Here is a 26844-nt window from a genome sequence, read left to right on the forward strand (position 1 = left end):
AGTCCTTGCTCTGTTTTATCTGACTTGGTAAATCAGTTTGAAAGAAACAGTCTGAGAGCATACAGTATGTCTACTGCTTTGCTGTCAAAATGTAAACTAAAAGTTTTGTATAAATAGTAAAAAAATAAATAAAAAAGAAAACGTTTTAAAGCAGGAATTATATCTAAAATTGATCCGATCCCTTAAGGTAAAGTTTTCTTTTAGGTCAGTTTATTAATAATGATAATGTTAGCTCATGTTGCATGAGAACCAAAGCAAGCCTGGAAATTTGGTAAGCAATTACAGAAGTTCCTTGGGGGAAGAGGTATAACAGCACCACTCCATGGGCCTGTTTGCTGTTGATGTGCTATTGGAATCCAGCAACAACTCAAGGTACAGCTTGTAGAAGTAGAAATATATAACTATTTTAAAGCTGATCTTTGGGGAAATTGTAAAATGATCCTTGCAATAAAGGGTGAGTTGTGCTTGACTGGAAGAACATTAAAAAAGTTTTACTTATGTAGCACTACCCCGAAGGAGCTTCTGGTTTAGATTTTGGGTCTGCACGTTACCTCTATGTTCGTTGTCTAGCGAGAGATGTCTGTAGTAATTGAAATATCCACACAAGATGTAAAACCTTCAACTGTAGGCTTTATTTTCGCTGCATAAACTTGTGAAGGAAGTAGAGAGTGTAGAGAGAGAGAGAGGGGGAAGGTTCAAGTACACAGTACAGAATGCACAATAGTTCTCAGAGTTTCAAATTTCACCACTCACTCAGTGGGTATTGCTCACCCGGATAGACCCCTCTCACATGGCCTAGCAGCCGGGATGATGCACGGATAGCACAGAAACAGTCTCTGCCACCGACTGTTTAAGTGCATGAAATGAATATTCAGAAATCCTCTGCCACAAGATTTAAAGTCCCGAATTTCTTGCCTTGCAGCCAAAGTACCTATAGGCCAATCTGGCAGGCTGCAAGGTATTGTAGGTTAGCGGTGCATTCTTCAAGAAGTTACCAGGCCTCTCCCAAAGTACCAGCCTTCTGCTGGGGCCTCCCAGGACAGGTCCTCCCCTGGCTTCCTTCATTGGGTGGCTTCCCCCCGCAGGACAGACAGCATAGGATCACCTCCAACACATAGGCCCCAGACAGAATAACTGGATCTACTTTACAGGAACACAGTCTTGGACCAGCGTGGTCCTAAGACTGAGATCACGCAAACCCACCTTGCGTCAGGAGGGCCACGAGGCGAAGGACCCCAAAAAACGGCGTCTAAGTATCCCCTTCCAGCATGCACAGCGGGGTCACCACTCCCACTGTACTGCTGCCGAGAAGGGACACCCAATACACCATGGTACACCTGCATTTCAACATGGGCCTGAAGTGGCAACGCCACCCACAGACAACAAAGGAAAAATACTACCAGGCAGTACCACACCTAAAATAGAGGCAAATTTATACACAATTCAACAGGTCTGGGCCCAACTATTGGCCCAGACATCCCCTAAATTTTAAATAGCACCCCCATCTTTGGGAGCAGGGCGCTGCACTTATATTTTTCCTCCCTCCCACAGACTTCCTTCCTCTGTATGACTGGTGCCCTAAAGTGCCTTCTCTTTGGCGCCTCGTCTTGCAGTTGCACTAAGCATATCAGTCACCTGCAAGGCAGCACCAGCAGTCCTACATTATTAGTGGTGATGCAGAGGGCCTGCTCACAACCTAGAGCAAATTAGAGAATGCTGGCTGTGGGGGGTGTGAGGGGTACGGTAAGAGCAAAACAACTTTTTATTGTCCCCTACACAAAAATTAGCATTTAACCATTGCAGTTTGGTGGAGTCCCGCTGCAATTGTCCTATGAAATTCAGCTTTAATACTGTTTCTTTTATTAACACTGAGTGGGTGAGTGTGTAACTTGTATAGCGCTACAAATGCAAACTAAATCGCCTCAATGCGCTTTTTGCAGCCAGTCTTGGCCTTGAGTCTTCAGAAGAGGTGGGTCTTAAGCTTCTTTCTGAAGGCCAGATGGTTTTCTTCCATGCGGATGTCCGTGGGTAGAGCGTTCCATAGCCGTTGTCCTTGGCCTGCGAATCTTCGTTCTCCTTTTGATTTGTAGCGGGTCTTGGGGATGTGGAGGAGGTTTTGGTTAGTTGATCAGAGTGGGCAACTAGGGGTGTATTTTCTCACATAGTTATTGCGGAGCGTTTCCTTGTGTGCATTTGTGAGTGAGGCAGAGGATCTTAAATGTAACCCAATCCTTCATGGCTAGCCAATGGTGGGTCCTCAGGCATGGGGTGATTGATTCCCAGTTTTTTTTCCCGTTACCAGTCTGACTGCTATGTTCTGGACAACTTGTAGACGTGACTTCTAACTAACATAATATACTAATTTATTTTTCAGGATTTAAATGACAACATTCCATTTTTTACTCAAGAAGAGTATAGATTTTCTGTTAATGAAAGTACAGAAGGTAAGTTCTTACCAGATTATGATCCGCTATTGCGTAAAGTGGAACTACAAATTTACACACCCACTGTAAATCATACTGCAAAACCTGAATGGATGTTCAAATATGTGACTATCACAACACTAATGCCCCTTTCACACTGGGGCGGGAGGCGCCGTGGTGGTATAACGCCGCTAAAAATAGCGGCACTATACTGTCGGATTTGCCGTGGGATTCGGCCGCTAGTGGTGGGTATTAACCCCCGCTAGCGGCCGATAAAGGGTTAATACCGCCCGCAATGCGCCTCTGCAGAGGCGCATTGCGGGTGGTATTGCTGCGGTTTCCCATTGTTTTAAATGGGAAGGAGGGGTGAAGGAGCGGTATACACGCCGCTCCTCTCACCGCTCCAAAGATGCTGCTGGCAGGAGATTTTTTTCTCTCCCGCCAGCGCATCGCCTCAGTGTGAAAGCCCTCGGGCTTTCACATTGAGTATGCAGTGCAGGAGTTTTTCAGGCGGTATAGCAGCGCTATTTTTAGCACTGTACCGCCTGAAAAACTCCTCAGTGTGAAAGGGGTCTAACTAATGCAATCCCAGCCTGATGGGCATTTTCAGTAGCAATGCGGCCAATGCCTTGCACCTGGGCATCATTTCCTATATTATCGTTGAAGCACATGATATAAGATCTATTATGATGTAATTATACAATCATAGTCAATTAATACCCATTCTGCCTTTCAGGGGCCTATGTTGGGATAGTTGAAGCCAGTGATGCCGATCAGACTGAAATAAATAACCGTATTAGCTTCCGTATTTCTCAAGGCGGATCTGGAAACTTTATCATTCGAGGACAAAAAGAGACCAACAGTTCAGGCCATTATATTGGGCAGCTGTTCGTAGATCCTGAAGTCAAACTTGATTATGAACAGCAGAAGAGTTACACTTTAATTGTTGAAGCACAGGATTATGGATTTCAAGGCATCAGTCACACAGCATATACCACAGTCTTTGTACAAGTGCTTGATCTCAATGATGAACCACCACATATTGACCAGTCAACTCTGGTGGATCTCTATGTTGTTGAAAATAGGACAGGGGTTCCAGAACAGATTGCACTCTTGAATGCCACGGATCCCGACACAGACCATCTTCTTGAGTTCCAGGCATTGTCTGTCTCCTGCTATAAGAATTCCAAAGATGTAGGCAGCATTTGCTATGACTGGTTGTGGCTGGCACCTGATGGACAGCTGTTTGTGAATCATACTGAAGATGTTGATTATGAGCAATGCGACCAGATGGACATGCTGTTGCGTGTAGAGGACAAGTTGACACTTCTTGGAGACAGATACAGCAACAATGGTCTCCTCAATATTATTTCTTAGTAACCATTTAAGGATATTTTATTTTCAAATCTATTACAGCCAGAGAGACATACACCTTAAAACACTGCGATTTTTTTATCTGCAGAAAAATGATATAGCAGCCACATAGGTCACTGATCAAGTACACAATATGCTTGATTATTGTTGGTCTTAATAATTTACATGAAAGTGAAACTAAATAATATCTTCATTCTCCAAAAATAACTCATACACATCTTAATGGCCCCATAATCAATTTTTAATGAAATTGTTTCTTAAGCCCTGTACACGCGATCGGTTTGTCTGATGAAAACAGACCGATGGACCGTTTTCATTGGACAAACCGATCGTGTGTGGGCCCCATCGGTTTGTTTTCCATCTGTGAAAAAAAATAGAACCTGTTTTAAAATTTGACTATGGAAAAAAAACGATAGAAATAAACGATCGTCTGTGTGGAAGTCCATTGGTCAAAAATCCATGCATGCTCAGAATCAAGTCGACGCATGCACGGAAGCATTGAACTTCATTTTTCTCAGCACGTCGTAGTGTTTTACGTCACCCCGTTGGACACGGTCGGATTTTTGACCGATGGTGTGTAGGCAAGACTGATGAAAGTCGGCTTAAATTCCATCAGATGTCCGATCGTGTGTACAGGGCTTTAATGGCCCCATAATCTATTTTTAATGAAATTGTTAATGAAATTGTTTCTTACTGTGTTTTTCTGCCTCTTTGTAACATCCTCTGTGAGCTCCCAAACCTCTCCCGTACCCCCTCGCTTCCATATTTTTGTAACGAGCCATGCACATTAGGTGCGATCATGTGCACTGCTGTATGCACACTACAAATCCCATAGCCCCTAGTCCATCTCAGGAGGGAACAAGAGAGGGTTGGTAAGGTCCTACGTACAGTTGAACCATAAAAAACAAGCATTGCTGACCACTAACAGGAAGTCAAATCGCTGCTGAAATGTCATTGGTAACTGTTTAGTACAAATTGGATAGAAGATTAGCCAGATTCAGAGAGACTTATGCCGCGTACACACCATCACTTTATGTGATGAAAAAAAATGACGTTTTTAAAAACGTCACTTTAATTGACTGTGTGTGGGGGAAAACGTCGTTTTATGTCTTGTAAAAAACGACCAAAAAAAATTGAAGCATGCTTCAATTTTATGTGTCGTTTTTCAAAAGTGCACTTTTTACTTCACAGAAATTGACCGTGTGTAGCAAAAAACGTCGTTTTCTAAGACGTTTTTTCATCCACGCATGCCCAGAAGCTACTTATGAAACAAGCTTCAATGGTAAAACGTGGTGGAACGTAACCTCACTTTGCTAGAACATTGTGAGAAAAACGATGGTGTGTAGGCAACTTCGTCTTTGAAAATTGACGTTTCAAAAACGTCATTTTTTACTTCACAGAAAGTGTCGTTTTTTTTCATCACATAAAGTGATGGTGTGTATGCGGCATTAGGCTGGCGTATCAGTAGATATGCCAGCCTAAGTCAGAATTTACGTTGGCGCTAATTTAAGCGTATTCTGGTAACCAGATACGCTTAAATTAGGCTCAGATACGAGCGGCGTAAGTGTCTTACACCCTCGTATCCTAAAGTGTAATTTTTAGGCTGACCGCTAGGTGGCGCTTCCATTGCGGTCGGCGTAGAATATGTAAATCAGTAGATACGCCTATTCACGAACGTACGCCCGGCCGACGCAGTACAGATACGCCGTTTACGTAACGCATTAGCGGCCTAAAGTTATTCCATCAAATAGATGGAATAGTAATGTTAAGTATGGCCGCCGTTCCCGCGTCGAAATTCGAAAATTTTACGTCGTTTGCGTAAGTCGTCCGTGAATAGTTAAAAAAAATGTCAATCACGTCGGGTCAAGCCTCATTATCATACAACACGCCCCCTCAGACAAATTTGAATTAGGCGCCCTTATGCCAACCCGCTTTAGGCTACACCACCGTAACTTAGCAGGCAAGTACATTGTGAATCATGTACTTGCCTCGCTAACTTACGGCGGCGTAGCTTAAAGGAGTTCTCTGACCTAAAACTTTTAACCCCCGCTGTGCCCGGGCTGTAAAACTATACAAAATAAACTTTCACTTACCTGCCTACGATCCCCCGTTTTTCCGATATCGCCGTCCTGTTCTCCGGTCCCGGTCTCTTCCACTTCCTGCGGGTCGGTGACTCACAGTGCGCTCAGCCTATCAGCAGCCGCGACGGGACATTGCTGCGGCCGTTGATAGGCTGAGCGCACTGTGAGTCACCGACCCGCAGGAAGTGGAAGAGACCGGGACCGGAGAACGGGACGGCGATATCGGAACAACGGGGGATCGTAGGCAGGTAAGTGAAAGTTTATTTTGTATAGTTTTACAGCCCGGGCACAGCGGGGGTTAAAAGTTTTAGGTCAGAGAACTCCTTTAAATGCCATAAGCTACACTGCCTTAAAGTTGCGGCCATCTCTGTGGATCTAGCTAGATATATATATAAAAAAATTAAGTTACTTTACACTGTATTATGTAATAACATATTGTGCTTGTCTTTGCTTAGTGACCCAGCGAGTGCTCATAGTAGATGCCAATGACAATGCTCCAGAATTCATAGAAATTACCCAAGCATTTGGTAAGTTAGAACACAGACTTACTCTATAGGAACTTGCTTACAATAGTTTTGGCAGTTAAAATTAAAAACTAAGGGTCAAAAGGCTTTTAACAAGTTTGTATGCACAATCTTTCTTAAAGGGGTTGTAAAACCATTTTATACTTACCTACACATATCATACTTACCTCCACTGTGCAGTTCGTTTCGCACAGTGTGACCCCGATCATCCTCTTCTGGAGTCCCCAATGGCACTTGTGCTTCCTCCTCACATCAGTAGGAGAAGGGCTTTCCCTGGGGGTTACCTTGCGTCCATAGACACAGAATGCTGGACTGGGCCCCAAGCGTCTGCATCATTAGATTTGATTGACAGCAGTGGGAGCCAATGACTGCATTGCTATCAATCTATCCAATCAAGAGCCAAGAACCCCAGGCAGAGAGGTAGAGGGGGGCTGGGGAGCTGGTCAGTGACATAAGTTTTTTCACCTTAATGCATAGCATTAAAATAACATTGCCAGAAAGCTCAATGGGCAGCTTTGGTATATCTTCTACTTTCTGTTCTTTAAATGATTTATGCTCATAACAGTTTTTTTGTGTTTGATAGTGTTACTCTTAGCAAGTGGCAGCATCTCATAGACCTGTTAGCTAGTTGAGGTTAATGGATCTCACTCTCCAATAAAGAGAGCTGCTGGTAAAAGCACAACTGCTAAATGCTAATTAGAGCTTGAACTGTCAGTTAGAACGTAATAAACACGACTTTGCGCAAGAGGAGATCCACTCTCTATTCTCCTCTGAGCCTTTGTTTTGCAAGTCATTCACAAAATGTAGTCCATTGTGTGACTCTTGAGGTGTCCTGCAAAGTGTTCTTTGCATTATGCTGCAGAGACACTCTGTAATTGGAGGAAAGCCTAGTCACATGACTTTGTCTGGCGATCAGACTCTCTTGGTCCTGTCACTCTTTGGCCAGGGAGAAGCTGTGCCCATTCAGCTTTCTCCAGATGCCTTCTTTGAAGACTGGATCTGTCAGGTGAAGTCTTAGGGGTGTTGAGGATATCCTTAGGTGCAGGACCTCCAGCTCTGCCCCAGCTGTGACCTCAATGACCAGGATCAGGACTCAGTGGAACTCTTTCGAAGGTGAGGGGGTAGCTACCTCCACTCAGACAGGGTGGAAGACCCTGCTGTTCTGGAGTTCACACTATATTTCAGCCACCTTCTAAGGCACCCTATCCAGGGATCGGCTGGAATTCTTCCTGCCCTGTGTTTCAGAAGCCTCTAGAAAGGAGGAGAAGAGTAGCTGAAATAAATTAACAATTGCTCCAATGACTACAAAGGAGCTTGTAACGGTCACCACCGTTTACGATTCCCATTCCATCACCCCACGACAGCTTATCCGACAATCCAGCCGACGGGCACGACCCATTCCATTTCCCAGAATAACCGAGACACACGCTCTGTTTCTGGTTCCAAAATGAATTAATGCTTTAATGGTTAGCTCTCAGGTTTTTATACAGTTACAAGCATGTGACTGTTAATCACAGGGACAATGAAACTCTCCACCCAAACATCACACAATGGGGCTTCAATACACCTTCAGATGGGCTAATTACTAATCACTATCCAGACAGCCTGGCTCCGCATTTAGAGGAGGTAATTACTACAGTTGACAAGTCACATTCCACATCTTATCATCAATAGACTTTTCACACAAAACAGTGTCATTAGCATCACACAATGGAAGACCTTAGAGCAGATGTAATTAGCATCTCAACAGTCTATGTTAAGTATTGAAGGAGACGCTCTCTTTTGACCTGTTGTGGACAGAATTAACCAAACTGTAATATTCCAAGATATCTTGCAAAACATGAATTATCATTAATGTCCCTTCTCATGTAATCCGAGATATCAGTTCTCAGTCATCCTATGCCCAAAAGGGACATAGGATGACCCTAGACCCAAGAGTCATTGGTGAAGCTGGCACAGGAGTACCCCCCATCCTTCAAAAGTCTCTGGGTGTCACGGGCCATTCCGTTACAGAGCTAAAAATAAGAACAATTCATTTTTCTCAAAAATTACAAAAAAATTTAATTTACTTAACACCCTAACAGCTTATCTAGGAGGGTGCTACAGTTATAAAAAAAATCACTGTAAAGCACTCAATCTTAAAATTGAAAAAAAAAAAAATTGAATTTTTTTTTTATACTCACCTGAAAGGGCAGTTGCTATGTGGAAGTAGCTCTTCTGCCTCTTCTTCCACCGCGGTGGATCTTCTGGCTCATCCTACGTCGCTGTGTCTTCTTGTGAATGAGCCACACTGCCTTCTGGGAACTGTGTGTATCCCAGGAGGCAGCCGCCCATTCACAAAGCGCTGTGCGTTTTGCACATGCGCAGTAGGAAACGGGCAGTGAAGCCGTAAGGCTTCACTACCTGTTTCCCTTAGTAATGATGGAGGTGCCAGGACGATCACCAGCGATTGCCGTCGGGAGACCGACATCGTGGGCGACTAGGACAGGTAAGTGTCCTTATTAAAAGTCAGCAGCTACACTGTTAGTAGCTGCTGACTTTAAAAAAAAAAAATCACGGGTGGAATCCCGCTTTAATGTGTTGGTGTTTTTTCTTTCATATTTGAAGCAGGTGTATGGCCATGGCAATTACATTACACTTCTGTAAAAAATGTAACCCTAAGGCCCGATTCAAACTAGTGCGATGCCAGACATTGCATTTGATTTGTACTGCATTGCTCGATATCTGTGCGATGCGATTTCAGCCATACAAACTCTATGGCTGAAATTGCATCGCATTTGCACCAAAATGGTGCAGGACCCTTTTTTTGGTCCGCACTGGAATCAGATCACATTGGGTGTTTGTTCAAACCTATGAGATACAATTCCTGCGCCATTTTACAGTTTACCATTTTACAATTCACACTGCGATCTGGGAAACCGATCTGGGGGTGTCGTTAACTTTACATTGACACCCGCAGCGGTTTTGCAGATCTCAGTGTGAACCTCTGTGCGATTCAGGTGTGATGCAGGAACCCGCACTGGATTTGCAGGGTTCTCACATTGTGCTAGTGTGAACCAGGCCTAAGTAACCTCAGGATTCAGTAATGACTTGCAGATTAATACTGAAATCCCAGTGCAGCACCCCCTTACTGGGCACTACGCTAAAGTTAATGGGAATGGGAGAGTTAGTTTACTTCCATTCACAATCTATTGAGATTTGGGCTGTTGTCAATTCAGAACTGTCCTGTAGGTCAGTCTGCACTCCAGGGGTGCGTTACCACCCCTGGGCGACAGTTGGCGCTAGAGGGGTCCTGACAGATCCACCTTCCCCAGCAGCCAATCAGAGGAGTGTTTCCCTCTTTGGGCATGCTGGAGGCGGATATATCTGTGGCAACCACCATGTTCTGTTCTGTTCTGTGCGGGGCCTGAGTTCCAGGTGTGGTATCCACCTTCAGGGTAAGCGCATCCATGGGCCCCGCCACCGTGGTCTACATGACCGAAGTTGCGCACCATGCAGTGCTTCACCCTGACATTGAGAGGGGCCCCAGCGACTTGCTGGGTCCCAGACCTTCATTGAGAGGATCCTAAGCTGAGAGCTGCACGGTGGGGAAACGGCTCAGGGAGAACCTAGAGATTCTGTCCAGGAGGCCTAGACGAACCCTCGGGGATCCGGTCATCACGTTGCATGACAGGTACACTAAAGCTGTCAAATGGTGACCCTTATTTAAACTAACTGGGGGGATTAGCTCCATTCAATCCTTCATATCCAACATTTCTAAGCCTGTGGCAGAGGCCTTGAGTCGGGCCTGTGGCAGAGGTCTGTTCCTCCCAGTAATTTGCAAGTGGCGCTCCGGCTGCCAGGCCTGTGACAACCGCCTGTCCGGGGGCACTTTACCCACTCTAGTTGGAGTGGCGACGAGTTGAGCAAAATTATTGCCGAGAGCAGGCTTGCTCTCCTTCATATCCAGGGCCTGATACTAAAGTTCTCTCTATGCTCATCAACCTTTCTCTATAGTGTGCCATGTTGATGTTGGCCGTGTTGGGCCTTGGAATAAAGCATTTAAAACGTAATTGATGTCTGGACACTCGCTCTGTACCTACACTCACAAGTGTCACCCCTAGACTAAAAGAAAGAGGGTAACTTAATACGCCGATACCAAACTATCCAGCGGCTCCTTTGGGGGTGAGTGCTACACCAGTACTCACATATTTCACTGTTTAAGACTCAGATATACATGTACTTTTTGGGCACCAGAGTACATGTCTGAATATAGCTTTTGTTTTCTGAGAAGATAAGCTTTACAGGACACTTGGAGGCTGCATTCACCTGGAAAACACAGTATCACAATATAACTAGAACCAAACAGCCAAGGAAACACACCTACATTACCGATATAGAATTCTACAATAATAATTAATATTTTTTGTTCATATTGTTATAACAAATGTACATTTTGAAAATAATTTTGCCAAATTATGATAAATGAGTTTGTTTCATTGATTTGTATCGTTTTAGTGGTTATTCCTGAAACTGCTGTCATCAATACTGAAGTGGCATCTGTGAAGGTATTTCTCTTTTTATTGTAAAATTGCAATGTTCTAAAATGCCAGAATACCAGACATTTTCTTATTTGTTTGTATGTATAAAGGTTTGTCATCTAACCACGTAAGAACCGATGCAACTGCTTTGGGGTAGAGCATATGTAGAAGAAACAAAGATCAGAAAACACTGAAATATCCAGCTGTGACAAGAGCAACTTGGATCTTGCCTATTGCTGCTTTTATTTAGAGCAGAGGTCTCAAACTCAAATTACCTGAGGGCCACAAGACAAGTTTTCATATGCCATGGGGGGCCGCATGCAAACTTTCAAACTTCAAAAACAACAGTACTGGTGTCAGCGAACACATTATTAACCCCCAGCACTGGTGTCAGCGAGCACATTATTACCACCAGCACTGGTGTCAGCGAACACATTATTAACCCCCAGCACTGGTGTCAGCGAGCGCATTATTACCACCAGCACTGGTGTAAGTCAGGGTTTGACAAATTTGCTTGGAATCTAGGAGCCAGCTAAAAAAGTTAGGAGCCAGAAAACGCACCCCGTCCCGACGAGCTTGCGCGCAGAAGCGAACACATACGTGAGCAGCGCCCGCATATGTAAACGGTGTTCAAACCACACATGTGAGGTATCGCCGCGATTGGTAGAGTGAGAGCAATAATTCTAGTTCCTCTGTAACTTAAAACATGCAACCTGTAGATTTTTTTAAACGTCGCCTATGAAGATTTTAAAGGGTCATTTATAACTGGTCCGCGGGCCGCAAATGGCCCGCGGGCCGGTACTTTGAGACCACTGATTTAGAGAGATATGGGGATTGCAATTTTGCTGACCTCCTTCAAAAACATTTTTTTGCCTGGCTAGATTGCTGATCCTCTGCATTCAGTACTTTGAGTCACTGACCCTGAACAAGTATGTATATCAGAAAAAGTCATAAGTCCTTGTCTGCACACCAGCACTTGTAGGCTGTAGCATGGCAACCTCCATGTTTCACTCACTGCTTCTAAAGGCTATTTTTTTTAATTTTAATAACAAACATGCTATACTTTCCTGCTCTGTGGGTATTGCACAGAGCGGCCCTGGGCCTTCTCTTATGGGCCCCCCCTGAAACCCTTAGCTCCTTCTCTTCTCCAAATGCCACCATAGGAAGACACTTCTTATCGTGGCACACAGTGCTGCTCAGCACACCCCCACTACTCCCTTCTTACAGGATTTGATTATTGATTTTGATAATAGTCTACCGTAATATTTTACTGTGTCTTATATTTTCAGTAAAATGTTCAGGCACTGGGTTGGTAAAATGTTTACATAAATCTGAATCAGTGCAGAGGATTGCATCTATCGCTAAAGGTGTTAATAAATACGCCCTAATGCTAACCTGTAGGGGTGTATTGAGAGCCGTGTGGTAAGAGGTCAAGGGGGCAGCATATTGACCAGTGGCGGCTGGTACTAAACTTTTTTTGGAGGGGGAAAACAAACCCCCCTACATCTATACTCACCCCTCCAGGGTTGCGGCATCTTCTTTAGATCCGCCTCCTGTCCTGATTTGCTGGGAGAAGCCGGGAACCAGTAGCAAATATTGATTCGCTAGTGTCACAAGTGGCCCAACCTTTTTCAGGCCAATTAGAGCCTCAGGTTCTAAATATGTGCTTGAAGAAAAAAACCTCATGGAAACCTATGAGTCTTTCGCCCCCATGCAACCCCCGTATGCAAACTAGGGGGGCAGCGCCTCTGCACCCCTTATGGACTGGCCGCTCCTTGACATTTTGCCCACTGTGGCCAGATATAAATTGTAAAGAATATTTACTCTTTTTTGTTTATTTGCAGGCACAAGATAAAGACAGTGGACAAAATGCTGAGCTATTATTTTCCATCGACAAAGTGGATTTTATCTTTTCAACTGGTGGAGTACAGCAACTTGGCAATTTATTCACTGCCGTCACAAACAATGAAAATAATATTTACATTGGCTCTATCAGGTCAGTTATTAATGTAATGATTAACAGAACATTTTCCTTGTTTTACATTGATCTACTGAATGTAGAATGATGAACACGCTAATTATTTTCTCTTTGCAGAGTTGCCAGCAATCTAGATAGAACATTGAAGGGGCAATATAATGTAACAGTCAGAGTGACCGACAAAGGAAACCCTCCACTTATAGCCATACGCTCTATAACAGTAAGACATCAACACATTAAAACGATTAAAAATTATACTGTTCTATACAACTCTAGTTTCTGTTTATGATGTTATGTTATGATTGGATGGGACTTCAAGGCCTCCTGTTTTAAGGAATACATACATTTTGTGTACCATTAAAGCCAGATACCCTTAAGGCGTGCTTGCCATGCTCTTAAGCTAGACTCTTTTAATGGTACACTTTTTGGCAGGTGTTGACTGCCGTGCTCTGAATGTTGTGTAAAACCTGAGCAGGAGGTATTAGACATTCAGGGAGGTACCACTACCTAGAATACATCTGCTGTGTCCCTATGTCCATCCATCAATGGTATACAATAGTTGGACACTATTTTGGAAGTTACATTTCAGATATGCTGTGCCTTTTGGTCTTGAGGATGCTAATCATTGTGCTTATTTGAATAAGAGCTTCACCATTATAATATTTCGATATTTTGATTTTCTTGTGTAGCACTACCCCCCGAAGGAGCTGCTGTTTTGTTTTGGGTGGCATGTTACCTCGTGGCTCCTCCGCCGTCTAGGGGTGTATGGTAAAAGTAGTAGTAACCTGAATGTCCACGACGGGTGTCTTTTTATGTTCTCTTTATTACCCAGCCGGGTAAAAACAATAAAACTTTTGGTAAAGAGTAAAGATTTCTTTCTTTCCGGGACGGTGGTGTGAGCATGGAGGAATGAACGCACGTTAGCGAGGAGAGCCCTGAGTCCGTGGTGCGTTGAAACAGGAGAGCGACGGTTCCGAGACCCCTCTACCCCCATCGAAAGTCTGCGGTGAGCGAGGGGGGAGAGCACAGCACCTGATTGACGGATCCGAGACCCCTCTACCCCATCGAAAGTCTGTGGTGTGCGGGGGGAGAGCGCAGTATCTGACAGAGGACCCAGACAGCTGATGTCGCGGCGGGGAAAGAGCCAAGGAAGACGCGTAGGAGGTGTTCAAGCCCCCTGCCACTCATACATCACACGTTACATGACGGTGAGGAGGGGGGCTGAGCAGCAGGAGGAAGCCGTCGGAAGCAGGGTTCTGAGGAGGGAATCACTATCTGAAAGCTCCTTTAAAGCTGTAGCTGTGATTCAGAATACACCTGTATCTGTATCAGATTCGCCGGTGATAAAAGGACAACAGTGGATCGCTGGAGAGGAGTTGGTAACAGCGTCAGACCCAGTCCTTAGTCCAGCTACTTCGGTGGTCAAAGCGGTGAACAATACAGGTGATCTACGCTACATAGGTGAGACTGATAGACCCCCAGCGGAGGGGCGGACGGAGGTGCCCTCAGAAGCAACGGCGTGGAATAAAGGTACTTTTGAAACGCCTATACTGTTACGGTCTGCTTTGCCGGAGATAGCTGACAATATAACGGGGGACACGAATACGGGGTCTAGAGAGTATACAAGGACATCATCTATATTGGCTGTAATGTCTGCAACCCCTATATCCCCTGCACCATCTCCACCTCTAAACCAGAGGGAGAAGGTTGTAACAAGTGGTAAAATATTAAGTTCCAAAGAGAGTGAACATATATCAGAAGAGGTTATGCAGTCTAGCATACAGAACGCACAGAGTATGCCCGATACGGGGGACACATTTGAATCAGAGTTGATACCTGACATGCGCCAGTTAAGCAGGCTTATTCAGGCTCTCCCAACCAGAGATGATATCCAGAAAATGTTAACGCTAATGACGAGTACTTGGAAAGAAGAGTTGGAAGAAGTCCGGATAAAAGTGGGGGCGGGGGAGCAAAAAGTGGGCATACTGGAGGAGCAACAAGTGGTCGTGGACTTCAGATTGGGGGTACTAGAAGAAAAGTGTGAGAAACAGCAACAGCAGCTGGCCAGATTACAGTTAAATGCTGAAGAGGCAGATAACAGAAGTAGAAGGAATAATGTGCGCATAAAAGGAATACCAGAAAGTTGTGAGGGGGCGGCGTTAAGGGAAGCTGCTTTGGCTATCTTTAATAAAATCCTAAAAAAAAGCTCAGGCTCCCCCCTGGAGCTAGATAGGGTCCATAAGGTCCCAACAACAAGGAATCCAGATCAGACCAACCCTCGTGATGTGTTATGTCGTATACATTTCTATAGAGAAAAAGAAGAAATACTCAGGGAAGCATGGAAAGAAGGACCGATGATTTGGGAGGGGGCGAATATACAAATATTTCCGGATTTGTGTTGGCAAACCAAAGCACGACGGCGTTTGTTAAGACCCCTACTAGAACATATACGCGGTCAAGGAGCCATATACAGATGGGGGTTTCCGTTGGCCGTTAATGTGAAAAAAGAAGGAAGGAATTTTAATTTAAGAGAGCCGTCCCAGCTCCCAGCGCTCTTTGAATTTTTGGGGTCAACACCAATAGTAGTCCCTAACTGGCTAGATCTGCCAGTTACAGCTGAAAGAGAGCCTAGATAAACGGTGGTGAGGGAAGGTTAAAAGGGGTAAAACTGTAGAGGACATGGGGGAGTTCCCCACCCCAATTTTGAAGAGAAAGAGGAGACTTATGGAAGATGGCCCCTCCTAGGGGAATGCATATTCTTATTTTGTTTTTTTCCTCCCCTTTTTTCATGTTTTTTTTTTTTTGTACTCTCTCTCTCTGTATCTCTACCTGACCCACATGGGTGGAGGCCTTCTGGAGAGTTTTCTTTTGGTGATTCTTGGGGTTCATACCCATATCCGACTATTTTTTTCGTTGGAAGGTTGTTTTTTTTTCTTTTTTTTTTCGGACGTGGTTTAGGAGGGAAGGGACTATCCTCATGTGGGGAAGGCTATAAGTTAAGAGTGGAACATATCTGAGTGGCGGGGCTCTACCGTCCCGCTCATATGTGTATATGTGTATATATGTGTATAAATTTACAGATGCCCCCTCTGTTCCTCTTCCCTGAGGTGGGTTTATTATAGGTCAAATAGAGCACTAGGAAAATGACAGAGGAAGACCCAGAAACATAGGTGGGCTAGTAGGCCAGCATCCCCAGCTCCGCTCTTTTTTTTTTTTTGGGGGTTAGGGGGGGGGGGGGTTGTGCTGGGAGGGATAGGGAGGGGGGGTTTTTCCTAAAAAGGGGGGGGGGCGTTTTGAAGAGGATGGGTTTTTTTTGGGGGGGGGGGGTTTCACTAAGTCACCATGTCACTAGAGCCCTAGATCCGTTTGATGTAAGGATCAGGGAAGGTATAAGATAAGACACACCGAGTCTATAATAGGTGGAGGCGATGGATGGGATGGGCAAAGGTACAAGGTGGTTCACCATTAGGGGAGATTAGGGATGTGGGGAAACTGAGAATTGAGGAAGGGAAGGGGGGGGGGATTTTTTTTATCTCCGTTTTTTGGGGTCATAGATAAGAGGGTTAGGGGGGATTAGAGGAGTCACAATAAAAGGATGATACATTTACACACTTTGAAACACTAAAGGCAAATAGGCCATGACACTTATTTTGGAATAGGATATAGAGGTGGGGGGGAGGGGTAAGGGGTAAGGGAAGACGATATAGGGGAATAGGGGTAGGTGGGGAGGGTAAGAGTGGGTGAGCGAGGTTTGGGGATAACGGGGGCCTAATAAGATGACCTAATAGGAAAACGAAGGAAGAAAGAATAAGCAAGGGTAAGGGAAAGGGGAATAGAACCTTTTTCTTTTTTTCCTTTCTTGGTGGGGATACAAGAGGGGGGGAGCAGATATAAAGAGTTAAGATGTTAATAGTCTAAAAGAGGTTAGGAGAGAGAGAGTGGAGAGGGGGGAGGTCAGAAGTACGTCAATCGTACGTTGGTTGTAACATGATAATAGGGGTCTAAATGGTGAAAAGGAAAAAAGGAGAAAAAAAAGAGAAGAAAAAAAGAAAGAAATTTCTACCTCTAAATGGCAGACAGCTAGGCAGTTAGACAGAGATTTATATGTCTAAATGTGCTTATATAGTATATGTATACGACTGAATATGTATAAGCGGTAAGGTCTTTATGATGGGGGGGGATATTTAATTTTTTGTGTGCTCGATTAGAATTGGGGGGTGGAGGGGAAAAAGGGATTGAAAGGGGTAACTCAGGGAAGCGCACCCGGACTTATATTAGGGCGTGACTCTCCTCGGTGCTCACACACCTTAGCCCACTAAAGCGCCTCTCCTCCGTGTGGAGGGAAGTCGGAGACGCTTGATTGTTTTTTTTTTTTTTTTTTGTCCTCTTAGGGATCCTAGGGGATTAACCGGAATGGAGGACTAGAGAGAATTTTTTTTTTTTTTTTTTTTTTTTTTTTTTTTTTTTTTTCCGTTCTTTCCTCTCTCTCATTTTTTTCCCCTCTCTCCTCCCTCGCCCGTCGTTTTTCACTCTTTCAGTGGGGATTCCCCTATCTTTAGCCCTTTATCTCCTTATTGGGTACCTCTATTAGTTTCCCAAGGAGCCACGTGATTGAGATTCTAAAATGGCTAAGATTAACTTGATGTCTTATAATGTAAAAGGGTTAAATAACCCTGAGAAAAGATCTAAATTGTTAGCAGAATTATGGAGACTAAAGACACAGGTCGTTTTTCTCCAAGAGACTCATTTTAAGAAAAATAAAAACCCAAAACTGGGCAATCATAGATTTCCAATTGTTTATCAGAGTTCCTCATCGACAACAAAGACGAAGGGGGTGGCAATTATGCTATCAAAGACGATTATATGGAAAGAACTAAAGGCAATTCAGGATGAGGAAGGGCGTCTACTTATAGTAAAAGGATACCTAAATGACCAGAAAGTAACTCTGGTTAACGTCTATATGCCTAATGAAGGACAGATTGCAGCGTTGGAGAAATACATTAATGTGATTCAGTTGAATGCAGAAGGGAGAATCATACTGGCAGGGGATTTGAATATGGCCCTAGATCCTATCCTAGATACATCTAAGGGAGCATCACACCTGTCATATAGCAAATTAAGTAAAGCAAAGAGTCTGCTACAGGAGATACAGGTGGTAGATAGTTGGAGGACCAGTCACACCCATGAGAGAGACTATACTTTTTTTTCAGCCAAACATAAAACATATTCCCGAATAGACTATATATTTGTATCACAGAATATTTTACAGAATATTGTGGAGGCCTCCATTGTATCATTTACAATCTCTGATCATTCACCGACAAATTGTATACTGGAATGGGGAGAACCTGCAGCTCGTGAGTGGCACTGGAAAATCAATGAGTCCCTCCTGAAAGACCCAGAGTATGAGGAAAAGATAGTTCAGGAAATGGAAGGGTTCTTTTCTGATAATGAGGTAGGAGAGGTGTCGCCTAGTTGTATTTGGGAAACGCATAAATGCTTTATGAGAGGGATTTTAATTTCAATGGGAACACAAAGGAAACGTAAGATAGGGAGACAGATAGAAACATTACTAGGAGAAATTCGTAAATTAGAAAATGTACATAAAAAAACGTTGGCAATTCAGATTGAGTAGAAGTTGAGGCAGACGCGAGATGAACTGAATATGTTATTAACAGACAATGCAAAAGCCTCACTAAAAAGATGTAAACGTGCCTTCTACGAATATGGGAATAAGCCGAGTAGAATGCTAGCGAGGGCATTAAGAGAAACGAGGACCCAAAATCATATAGATGGCATCAAAACAACAGGAGATAGGATAGTGAAATCCTCACAAGAAATTGCAAAAGTATTTAAAAATTACTATACGAATTTATATCAACTAAAAGAAGAGAGGGATACAGGAAAGATGAGTAGGCAGGAGGAGAAGATAAAGGAATACATAGAGAAGGCAGGAATGCCGAAATTAGCAGAGGAAATTGGGAGAAACATGGAAGGGCCGATTACGGCTGAGGAATTCACAAATACCCTTAAATTGCTAAAAACAGGTAAAGCCCCCGGCCCCGACGGGTTTACCCTTTTTTATTATCGGACCTATGCAGAAAAACTGATGCCAAGATTTTTAAAAGCATATAACGCGATAAGAGAAGGGCAGGGGATACCGGATGAAGCTCTTATGGCACATATAGCGGTTATACCTAAGGAGGGAAAAGATTTAACATTATGTTCTAATTATCGCCCTATATCGCTACTAAATGTTGACTTGAAGATTTTTACAAAAATCCTAGCAAATAGAATATTACCACATATCCCTGATTTGATACACCAAGATCAGGTGGGATTTACCCCAGGAAGGGAAGGCAGGGAAAATACGATGCGGGTGATTAACGCGATCCATCTCTCCCAGGTATCTAAAAAAAGGCTAGTCTTGGTATCTACCGACGCTGAAAAAGCGTTTGATAGGGTTTACTGGAAATTCTTAAAAGCAATTATAAAATATATTGGTTTGGGGGAGGGGATGCAAAGATGGGTTATGAGCCTATATTCACAGCCGAAAGCTAGAATAAAGATAAACGAGACTATGTCGGAACCCTTTGAGATACGGAATGGGACGCGGCAAGGCTGCCCTCTGTCACCAATTATTTTTATTTTGACACTTGAACCCTTTTTGAGGACGATAAGGCTGAACACCGATATTAGAGGTATTTGTGTAAAGGGAGGAGTATACAAATTAGCAGCTTTTGCGGATGATTTGTTGTTTTCTCTTACGGAACCTATTTTATCTCTCCCCCCATTGCTGGCTGAGATTGCTAAATATGGCGTGCTCTCAAATTTTAAAGTAAACTATGACAAATCGGAGGCAATGGGGGTCGAGATGAATGTGGTACAACAACGACAATTAGCCGCTTCCTTTCCATTCAAATGGACAAATTCTCATATTGGATATCTGGGGACTAAAATCCCGAAGAAACTAAATAGAATCTTAGAGCTAAATTTAGCACCGTTGATGAGGCAAATAAAACGTGATTTACAGAAATGGGATAAGGAGGTTTTTACCTGGTTTGGCAGGGTTAATATTATAAAGATGAATGCAATGCCTAGGATATTATATCTACTACAGACACTCCCTACCAGTATATCTCAAGGTTTCCTGAAAGAGATTAGAACGAAGTTTGCGGGATTCATTTGGGCAGGGAAACCAGCCAGAGTCAGGAGAGATATCTTAACTTTACCTAAAGAAAAAGGGGGCATAGGTTTTCCAGACCCACTCGCATACTATGAGGCTGTACATTTATCAAGAGTTCTTGATTGGTGTGTTATTCCGAAGGTCAAACCATGGATCCTCTTAGAACAGGCAATGATAGAAATACCACTGGAAGGACTAATTTGGCTTTCTAGATCTATTCTACCACAATCAGTTAAAAAGCACCCAACAATAGGGACGACAATTAAGGTGGTGAAAAAAGTATTTAGAAAATCAAATGATGAAACAGAAGCAAATCCTCTGACTCCGGTCCTGGGAAACCCGGCATTTATGCCAGGTGTGAACGACCCAGGGTTCGAGAATTTAAAAAGACAAGGCAAAACTAGACTGATTCACTTCCAGAAGGAAAATCGGGTAATGATAGGGGAGGAAATTGAAAGTGAACTAGCAGAGGTTCTAGAACCATTCAGGCGAAGACAGTTAAGGGGTTTCCTGCGATCAATACAGAGCCAGACAATAGTAAGGACGAGTTTGTCGGAATTTGAGAAACTGTGTCTCAAGGGAGAAGCGGTGAGACATTCGTTATCATTATTTTACTCCCTGGTAAATGAACTTAAAGCTCCACAAGAAATAGGCTTTATACATACTTGGGAGAGAGACCTAGGGGTAACGTTTACAGAGAACCAGAAGGGAAATTTTTTTGAGTTTAATCATAAAGCCTCTCTAGCATCCAAATACCAGGAGGGAGGATATAAGATCCTGAGTAGGTGGTATAGGACCCCGGAAGTTTTAAACCAAATTTTTCCACAAACGTCCAATCTTTGTTGGCGATGTCTAAAAGAAGAAGGAACTCTGATACATATTTTTTGGAACTGTGAAGGAGTCAAAGAATTCTGGAAGATGGTGTCAGAGGAAATAGAAGAGATAACTGAAATGTCTCTTGGAGAGAATCCAGCGGTTTACCTGCTGCTAGACATCCCGATGTCAGTAGTAAATTATAAAAAATCCTTGATAAGACATTTACTAATAACAGCTAGAGCTTGCATTCCAGCTTTATGGAAGAGCACGTGCGCACCAAGTAGACCTCAATGGCATGAAAAAATCAGGGAAATTCAATGTATGGAAAATCTCACGATGGCTTTGAGGGAACAGGAGGGGAAGTATAGGGAGATATGGGCTCCCTATGACAGTTATAGGGAACGAGGGGAGTAGGGGGGGGGAGAGGGAGGAATGGAAATTATTGTGTTTTTTTTTCTTTTTTTTTTTTTTTTTGTTTGTTTGTCCGGGCTCGGGAAGGTTTTTGGACAAGGGGTCCGGACGCTGGGGTGGGTGAGGGGGAGACTGGATTTCTCAATTTCTTAAATAGAGAGAGGACAGGTTAAATGTCTCAGGGGAATAGGAAATAAGAAGAGCGAGGAATTGTTTTAGATCTATATGGTAATATAGGTGTTAGAAGCAATTAAGTTTAGAGATAGGTCAGGAACAAGTACAACGTATAGTGGTTTAAGTGTTGGTTTGTATTTTCTGATATGATAACATCCCTGTTCTTGTGGAATTGTGAAATGAGGAAAAATGAAAAATAAAGAATTTATAAAAAAAAAAAAAAAAAAAAAAAAAAGAGTAAAAATTCAGCAGAAGGAGAAATAGCAGATTCAGGCGTAGCAATAGGGAAACAGTCCTGCTCCCAACAACACTTTTTTCTTTGCCACTCTAGCCAGAGTGGGTTTAGTGTACCTGGACAGGCCTCTCTCACTAACCTGGCAGCCAGAGTATCACTCGGAATGTAGGGAAAAGTCTCTGCCACAGACCCTCCTTAGAATTGAGATAACGGAGATAATCCTCCTTAATAGACTTTACAGCTGCATCTCCTTCAGGTAGTTTGCAGTTAGGTTACCGACTGATAGGTGACCGACGTCCAACCTCTCAGTACCCGGTTATCTTGATCCCCGGTGGATGGTCGAGACCCTATTGGATTGCCAGCCTCTCTTGGCCCTCCTCAGGTGGACTCCCCACGAACAGCTTCCTCTCAAAGGAACAACGCTTGGGATCTTCTTAGGATTAGGGACCCAGTCGATCACTGAGGCCCACATCACAGCTCAAAGGTTTCGGACCAACAGTGCTGTATTCACAAAGCACTTGCCTCCTAAGTTACGGCGGCGTAGCATAAATGGGGCCGGCGTAAGCGCGCCTAATTCAAATGAGGATGAGGGCGGCGTGTTTTATGTAAATGGGTGGTGACCCGACGTGATTGACGTTTTTTACGAGCGGCAATTTACGAGGCGTATCTATAGATACGCTGGCGTAAATACTTGCTGAATCTAGCCCCTAGACTGCAATATTTGCAAATTAAAATAAACGAGAATAGGAATGAAGTGTACTTAACAAGGCTTCACCCGATTTGTAGTTTCAGAGTGCAATTCAATGAAGAATAAATATGGCCTATTGTATCAGAGTCACTGGCCCTCAGAAACTTTATATGGTGGCAAGTTGACTCTCCTGCGCAAATCGGGAGCGTGCTTGCGGGTCGGGCGGACTCGATATCCGCTGGCGACCCACGATCGCCTGGTACAGAGGCAGAATAGGGATCTGGCTTTGTAAACAAGGCTGATCCCCATTCTGACAGGAGACACGACAGAGATCTACTGTTCTCAGTGATCGGGAACAGTAATCTGTCATGTCCCTGCCAGCCCATCCCCCCTACAGTTAGAACACACCCAGGGAACACAGTTAACCCCTTGATCACGCCCCTACTGTTAACCCCTTTACTACCCCTTCACTGCTATAAAAATGCAGTGATCAATGTAAAAATTACTTTTACATTGATCACTGCATTTTTATAGCACAGATCAATGTAATAATGTCACTGGTCCCCAAAAATTTTCATTTGGGGTCAGATTTGTCCGCCACAATGTCGCAGTCCCGCTTAAAACCGCAGATCGCCGCCATTACTAGTAAAAACAATAAAAAAAGTCCCAAAATCTATACCATAGTTTGTAGATGCAATACGTTTTGTGCAAACCAATCAATATACGCCTATTGCGATTTTTTTTTTTTTACCAAAAATATGTAAAAGAATATATATTGGCCTAAACTGATGAATACATTTGTTTATATATATTTTTTGGATGTGTATTATAGCAAAAAGTAAAAAAAATTAAAAAGTATTTTTTTTCAAAATTGTCGTTCTTTGTTTATAGCACAAAAAAATATTTGCTATAATACACATCCAAAAAAATATATAAAAAAACAAATGTATTCATCAGTTTAGGCCGATATATATTCATTTACATATTTTTGGTAAAAAAAATAAAAATCGCAGGCAGGGCTGTAGTCATAGGGAGGGGGTGAGCACCTTCTGCTTTCCACCATGCAAAACGGCTCAGTTGCTGGTGGAAAGCAAGAAGAGGAGTGACAGGAAATGGCATTTTCAAACCTGGATTACTGTATTTTGGAGGTCAAAAGGAAAAACGAGGTAAGTGATATTTAAATGCTCTTGCTTAAAGCAATCAATTGATCTAATTAAAAACGAACCTTTAGTGTTCCTTTAAGGGGGCAATTCCTTTCGGGGCTGAAGTGGTTAATGTCACTTTTGTAATTATATTGATATTCTGAATTACCATAATTTACAGTTAAGCAACCAACATATTCTTACACAGAATTAAATAACACGTTGATAGACATAAAGGTTGATAAACGCTCCGTGGGCCTCTTCTATGAACTCGGATCTTTAGTTCTTTCCACAGTTTTTTTATTGAATTCAAATCAGGTGATTGTCTGGGCCATTCTAGCAGCTTTATTTTCTTTCTTTGAAACCAATTGAGAGTTTCTTTGGCTTTGTGTTTGGGATCATTTCCTTGCTGAAATGTCCACCCTTGTTTCAACCTCATCATCCTGATCCACCCTTGTTTCATCTTCATCATCCTGATAGATGGCAGCAGATTTCTATCAAGAATGTCTTGGTACATTTTTCCATTCATCCTTCCTTCAACAATATGAAGTTTGCCAGTACCGTATGCTAAAAAAACAGCCTCACACCATGATATTCCCACCTCCAAACTTCACTATTGGTATAGTGTTTTTGGGGTGATGTGCAGTGCCATTTTACCTCCAAACATGGTGTGTATTATGGCATCCATAGTTAAACTTTGGTCTCATCTGATCAGACTGTATTCTCTCAGTATTTCACAGGCTTGTCTAAGTGTCATGCAGCAATCTTTAAAGAAACTTCAACATTTTCAGCAATGGAGACTTTTGTGGTGAGCTTGCATAAAGGCCATGACAGTTGAGTACATTAGTTATTGTTTTCTTTAAAACAATTGTACCTGCTAACTCCAAGTCTCTCTAAAGCTCGCCACAAGTGGCCCTTTGCTCTTGGACATCTCTTCTGATAAATCATTTCACTCCCATGTCAGAAATCTTGCGAGGAGCACCTGTTTGTGGCCAGTTTATTGTGAAATTATGTTCTTTCAATTTCTGGATTATAGCCCCAACAGTGCTCACTGGAACATTCAGAAGTTTAGAAATCCTTCTGTAACCAATGTCATTGGTATGTTTAACAACAATAAGGTTGTGAAGGTCTAAATAAAAGTGTAGCATCCAAAATCCTTAAAATACACTGTAGTGTGCAACTACTCCTTTCACCAATTCAGTCACCAATACCCCACATGCAATGAACTCTTACCAAATAGGGTAACCCACAAATCACAAAGAATCATCCATAGCATATCGTGTCTATTTTCTTTGGTCACTGGACTCTCATTTCATTGAATACCTCCAAGAGATGTTACAACAAGAACAGTCCCCATAGTGTAGTATTATAGCAATTAAAGTGCAGGTTCACCCAAAAACTCAATTTTTAACATTAGATCGAGGCTCATTTTGGGCAGCAGAATCGGGTGTTTTTTTTTCAAATCGAAGCAGTACTTACCGTTTTAGAGAGCGATGTTCTCCGCTGCTTCCGGGTATGGGCTGCGGCACTGGGCATTCCTAGTTGATTGACAGACTTCCCGACAGGCTTCCGACGGTCGCATACAGCGCGTCACGATTTTCCGAAAGTAGTCGAACGTCGGTGCGCAGGCGCCGTATAGAGCCGCACCGACGCTTGGCTTCTTTCGGCTATTCGTGACGCGATGTATGCGATCGTCGGAAGCCTGTCAGAAGCCTGTCAATCAAATAGGAACGCCCAGTCCCGAAGACCATACCCGGAAGCGGCGGAGAAGATCTATCTCTAAAACGGTAAGTACTGCTTCGTTTTTAAAAAAAATCACCCGATTCTGCTGCCCAAATTGAGCCTCAATCTAATGTTAAAAAATGTTTTTCGGGTGAACTTCCGCTTTAATATGACTTTATTTAAAATGTGCCTATAGAAGAATTTGATGATGATAAGCTCCGTACTAACAAAGATGGCTAAATTGCAACTTCTGATTCCTGCCTGATCTAATGACATCACTTCCTCAACGCATTTCATCATAAAGACTTTCTCAAGAGCCCTCTGTGTTTTGATATCTAATTGATAGTTATCTTACACATTTGTGTGGATGCTAGTTGTTAAAGTAGAGTTTCCATCCCAAAAATGTTTTCTCATTATTGTGCTCATTAGACCTAAAAAAGAAAAAACTCACCTGAAAATGCCTGTTGCTATGCGGTCCCATGAAATCTGCCTTCGGAATCACCTAGGATTCTGACATCATCTCCCTCGGTTCCTCAGCACGCTAATGCTCCTGGGAAATGTGTGTCATCATTTCCCAGGATGCAGTGCGCTTCCCCATTATAACTCCCCATTGCAGACTTCCAGGAAGTAAGTGCTTGTGGGCTTCACAATGCCCACAAGCAAAATGACAACTGTGTGGACATAGTTTTATAAACTATCTTTTTTGAATAACTATGCGGAGCGGCGACGGATTGTAAAATAGAAAATAGTAAGTGACCAGATTTATATTATAAAAACACATGATGAAAGGACATACATTTAAAAAATGCTAATTGTGGTTGGAACCCCGCTTTAACATAGCTTTATCATACCAGGATTTATGAATTCTATGTAGATTTTGGCCCTGGCAGTTTAAGATTTTTAGGGGAAATGTTTATCTCCTAACTTACGGCTAAACTATTTAATGACATGCCATTAAACCTCTGCTACTGGTTTTTATTACCTGTGTCTGGATCATAGCAAAGGTGCCACAAACTAAAAACCATTAATTAATAGTTTTATAATATGCCATTACAAATGGATTTCCGTGTTCTGTCTAAGTGTTGATAATGACTTCTCAGAATTCTACTTGTAGCACTCACTCCTGAAGGAGCCGCTGCATTGATCTTTTGTCCTTCTCCATCAATGTCCCGCCTCAAACTTTTACACACATCATGTGGGTTTCAGTGGGCTTTATTAACACAAAGGACCTCAGGTTTGAGATATTCATACTAATATTGATCCAAGGTGGGCCAATTTAAGTATGCAATTAAGATCATACCTGGAGTTTAGCTTTAAAGTGGTATTGAACTAAAAAAGAACAATTTATTATAGAGCAGCTTACCAATTCTTAAATGTGTGACTGCATTAATTTTCCTCTTTAAAGGGTCACTAAAGGAAATATTTTTTTTAGCTAAATAGCTTCCTTTACCTTACTGCAGTCCTGGTTTCATGTCCTCATTGTTTGTTTTTGCTTTGAAGTAGCTGTAATCCTTCTCTGATCACCACACTTCCTGCTTGTCTGGCTCCTTATGAAAAAACTCATGCAAGC

The 26844-nt window shown here is 42.9% G+C and overlaps 1 protein-coding gene across 1 annotated transcript in view; it reads left to right on the top strand.

Annotated features, from left to right (window-relative positions):
- Window positions 1–26844, top strand: part of CDHR2 (cadherin related family member 2) — a 161121-nt gene that overhangs the window by 94982 nt on the left and 39295 nt on the right. Inside the window, exons 17-22 of the mRNA XM_040341609.1 lie at window positions 2375–2444; window positions 3160–3777; window positions 6334–6405; window positions 10900–10949; window positions 12767–12918; window positions 13018–13120. Coding sequence (XP_040197543.1) covers window positions 2375–2444; window positions 3160–3777; window positions 6334–6405; window positions 10900–10949; window positions 12767–12918; window positions 13018–13120 — 1065 coding nt within the window. The remainder of the gene's footprint in view (window positions 1–2374; window positions 2445–3159; window positions 3778–6333; window positions 6406–10899; window positions 10950–12766; window positions 12919–13017; window positions 13121–26844) is intronic.

This window comes from Rana temporaria, chromosome 3 (assembly GCF_905171775.1).
Source record: "Rana temporaria chromosome 3, aRanTem1.1, whole genome shotgun sequence".
Classification (NCBI taxonomy): Eukaryota; Metazoa; Chordata; class Amphibia; order Anura; family Ranidae; genus Rana; species Rana temporaria.